This window comes from Octopus bimaculoides, chromosome 29, assembly GCF_001194135.2.
Source record: "Octopus bimaculoides isolate UCB-OBI-ISO-001 chromosome 29, ASM119413v2, whole genome shotgun sequence".
Lineage (NCBI taxonomy): Eukaryota > Metazoa > Mollusca > Cephalopoda > Octopoda > Octopodidae > Octopus > Octopus bimaculoides.
The window spans coordinates 2,714,299-2,718,432 of record NC_069009.1 but is presented as its reverse complement, the minus strand read 5'-3'; the positions used below and the strand labels follow the sequence as shown (position 1 = coordinate 2,718,432).

General features: G+C 40.3%; 1 protein-coding gene across 1 annotated transcript in view; it reads left to right on the top strand.

The window, feature by feature from the left end:
• The window catches only part of LOC106876734 (ubiquitin-like modifier-activating enzyme 1), a 41,243-nt gene that overhangs the window by 26,446 nt on the left and 10,663 nt on the right, over positions 1-4,134 (top strand). The window contains exons 17-18 of the mRNA XM_052977834.1: positions 867-980; positions 2,032-2,178. Coding sequence (XP_052833794.1) covers positions 867-980; positions 2,032-2,178 — 261 coding nt within the window. The remainder of the gene's footprint in view (positions 1-866; positions 981-2,031; positions 2,179-4,134) is intronic.

Below are 4,134 nucleotides of genomic sequence, written 5' to 3'. Positions count from 1 at the left end.
TTGAAGCTACAAAATAATATCAGATAATTTTTTTTAAATGTGAATAAATAAGAATTACTTTTGACAAATTAATCTGAACGCTAAAGGGTTAAATTATCTCTGTCATTATTCAGCTGGAGTTTTGAACATTAATTAACCCATTAGCATTTAAACCGGTCGTATCCGGCCCCAAATTTTCTACCTTTTTTTATGTCCAAACTGACCAGATTCTACCTCTCACATCTACCCTATAATGCCATTCTAAAAATATACAATCACATCATTAAAATCTCAAAGCTATGAGATAATGCACAATTAATTCAAAACAATGTGAATAAATGTTACATTTGACAGTAATCTGAATACTAAATGGATGAACTGGCCATATCCAGCCTCCTATGCTACAGTGTCATTCTAAAATAAATACATCATTGACATCTCAAAGCTATAAGATAATGCTTGGTTTATTCTAAACGTTGTGAATAAATAAGCATATTTGACAAAATAATCACAGTACTTTGATAAAGCTTCAAATCATCCCCCAGCCATTATAGATAATTCGTGGGAGGGGGAGGGGGGGACATTGGTATATATCTATCTACTATTTAATCTGATTGATCTTCCTTCAATATTGTAGCTTATCATCATGAAACAGTCAATCAGTTTGTGTGTGTAAAATGTATTGAGTTTCAAGCAGAAAATTTTAAGCCATTTGGTTCAATGTCTCATTCACTCTTAATGTAATTACTAAAGTAAATTCTTTCCACAGAATTATGTTATGAATCTGATTGTGTCAGTTTAAAGATAAAGAAGAATTATATACTTACGATGGAAATGGATGAAACTTGAGTGACTTTATACATGATTTCTGTTTTTGTGCTTTTTAGTGGGCCCGTGACCAGTTTGAGGGTTTTTTCAAACAACCAATGGAGAATGCAGCTCAGTACATATCTGATCCTAAATTCATGGAGAGAATCTTAAAGTTAGGTGGTAACCAGCCGGTAAGTAGGACATGCAGACCTTGTGTTCATTTTTTAAATTTTTTTTTTCTTTCCAAATCTGTGTGGGTTGGACTGGTTGTCAAGGCCTGAGTAAGATCATCTTCAGAGTTTCTGCTCTCTGAGACAAGTCCGAGGATCATATACATATATATATATAGTGTGTATGTGTGTCATTGACCTGATCATCATCATTAAACATCTGTTTACCATGCTACCTTGGGTAAGACATTGTGACCGGAAACTGGCAAGCCACAGGTCTGTGTTGAGGTCCAATGTCATCTTTGACATGGTTTCTATTGCTGGATTCCCTTCCTAATGCCAACCACTTTACCAGGTATACTGGTTGCTTATTTCATGTCACCAGCACGAACCAGTGAGGTTATTGATCAATTTGCAAGACATAAAAGAGGAAAAGGCAAGGGTGGGGGGAAAGCTCCCACTACTAAGAGGAAGTGTTTAGGAGGGGAAGATGGAGTAGGGTGGCTGCATGCCAGGTGTTTAATGGCTAAAGTAAGCTGAGAGACAAGCACAGGTATTTTTCTATAGAGGAGATACCTGGCTGAAAGAGATAAGAGGAAGATAGTGATGGGATTCTAGAGCAAACTCCCAAGGGACAAAGGTGGAGGCAGGTAGAGGGACAAGCACAGGTGTCTTGCTATAGAGCAGATATAAAGGTGGCGAGCTGGCAGAATCGTTAGCACGCCAGGTGAAATGCTTAGCGGTATTTCGTCTGCCGTTATGTTCTGAGTTCAAATTCCTCTGAGGTCAACTTAGCTTTTCATCCTTTCGGGGTCGATAAATTAAGTACCAGTTGTGTACTGGATTCGATCTAATCCCGTAACTTAGCAATTTGGCAAAAAAGACTAATAGAATAAATTTTAGGCTTACAAAGAATAAAACCTGGGGTTGATTTCCTTAACTAAAGAATCCTTTAAGGCAGTGCTCCAGCATGGCCGCAGTTGAGTGACTGAAACAAGTTAAAGAATAAAAGAATAAAAGAATATGTATATATGTGTATGTATATGTAAAATGTCTGTATCTTTTTGTTCAGGTTGAAACCTTAGAATCTGTTAAGAGGGCACTGATCAATGAGAAACCACACAGTTTCCAGGATTGTGTGGTTTGGGCTCGAACCATGTGGCAGGAAAACTACAGTAACCAAATCAGACAGCTACTCTTCAACTTCCCTGCTGACCAGGTATGAATGCCACCACACATTGCTTGTTTTCTGTTATGTTTGTGTTGTGTTGAACTTTATTAACCCTTTAGCATTTAAACTAACCATAACCGCCCAACATCTGTTTTATGTTCAAACTGGCCTGATCCAGCCTCTCGGCAACTACCCTACAATGCCATTCTAAAAATTAAGCCATCATCATTATTTAATGTCTGTTGTCCATGTTGGCATGAGTTGGATGGTTTGACCAGAGCTGGTAAGCTGAGGGGCTGCGCCAGACTCCAGTCTGATTTGGCATGGTTTCTATGGCTGGATGTCCTTACACAAACCACTCTGAGAGTGTAATGGGTGATTTTATGTGCTACTGGCATGGGTGCCAGTTACATGACACCAGTATCTGCCACTACACATTATCAAAATCTCAAAGCTAAAAGATAATGCATGATTAGTTGAAAACAATGTGAATAAATATGCGTTGCATTTGGTGGATCAATCTGAATGCTGAAGAGTTAAACTGACCATATCCGGCCCAAATACTCTATTTCTTGAAACTGACTAGTTCCAGTCTCTTAAACCTACCCTACAATGTCATTCGAAAAGTAACTAAGTACATCATTGAAATCTTAAAGCTATGAGGTAATGTATGATTAATTCCAGGCAATGCGAATGAATAAACATTACATTTGAAGGCGCGTGGATCAGGGGTTAGAGCGTCGGACTCACAATCATGAGGTAGTGAGTTTGATTCCTGGTCCGGACTCTATTGTGTTCTTGAGCAAGGCACCTTATTTCACATTGCTGCAGTTAACTCAGCTGTAGAAATGATTTGATTGAAATTTGGCTGCTGTTTCTAATATCAAGGATTCTGTATTAATGTTGCTGGCTTCTCAGCAGTGAAGGTGCATGACTCAGTAGTTAGAGCATTGGGTTCACAATCATAAGGTGGGTTTGATTCCCGGACTGGGTTATGTGTTGTGCTCTTGAGCAAGACACTTCATTTCATGTTGTTGCAGTTCACTCAGCTGTAGAATGCGATGTCATTGGTGCCAAGCTGTACTGGCCTTTGTCTTTCCCTTCGATAAAATCGGTGATGTGGAAAGGCAAGGCTGGTATGCTTGGGTGACTGCTCATCTTCCATAAACAACCTTTCCAGATTTGTGTCTTAGAGGGTAACTTCCTGGGTACAATCCCATGGTCTACTATGACTGAAGGTCTCTACCCTTTACCCTATGTATATATAATGGGGTGGAGAGAGGAAACTGGTATGCATGGGTGACTACTTGTACCTTGGAGGGCTACTTCCTAGGTGCAATCCCATGGTTATTCATGCCTGAAGGAGGTCCTTACCCATTACCCTATGTACATAAGATGGCATGGAGAGGAGAGATTAGTATGCATGGGCGACTGCTGGTGTTCCATAAACAACCTCTCCCAGATTTGTCCCTTGGTGGGTAACTTCCTAGGTACAATCCCAAAGTCATTCATTACCGAAGGGGGTTTTTACCCTTTTCTATTCAACAGAGGGGAATCTGAAAGCAAAGGGAATCTGAAAGCAAAGGGGTTAAAGGCTGACTGCCAATGATTATTGGTTGTACACACAATCCTAATGAACCATAGAAATACAGTGTGTGCAGTCTGAAATCTTCCTGATAACCCCTCAGAGGTGTCACCCTTTAGCGTTTGAACCAGTCAGATAAGAGGAAAGTAATGATAGGGTGCTGTTGTGTTTCATTTTCATCATTTCACCATGCTGGTATGGGTTGGATTGTTTGACAGGAGCTGGTGAGACCAGGAACCAAACCAAGCTCCGGTTGTCTGATTTGGCATGGTTTCTATATTTTGGTCGTTGCCAGTGCCGCTGGACTGGCTCCTGTGCAGGTGGCACATAAAATACACCATTTTGAGCGTGGCCGTTGCCAGTACCGCCTGACTGACTTGGCGTTAGGAAGGGCATCCAGCTGTAGAAACTCTGCTAAA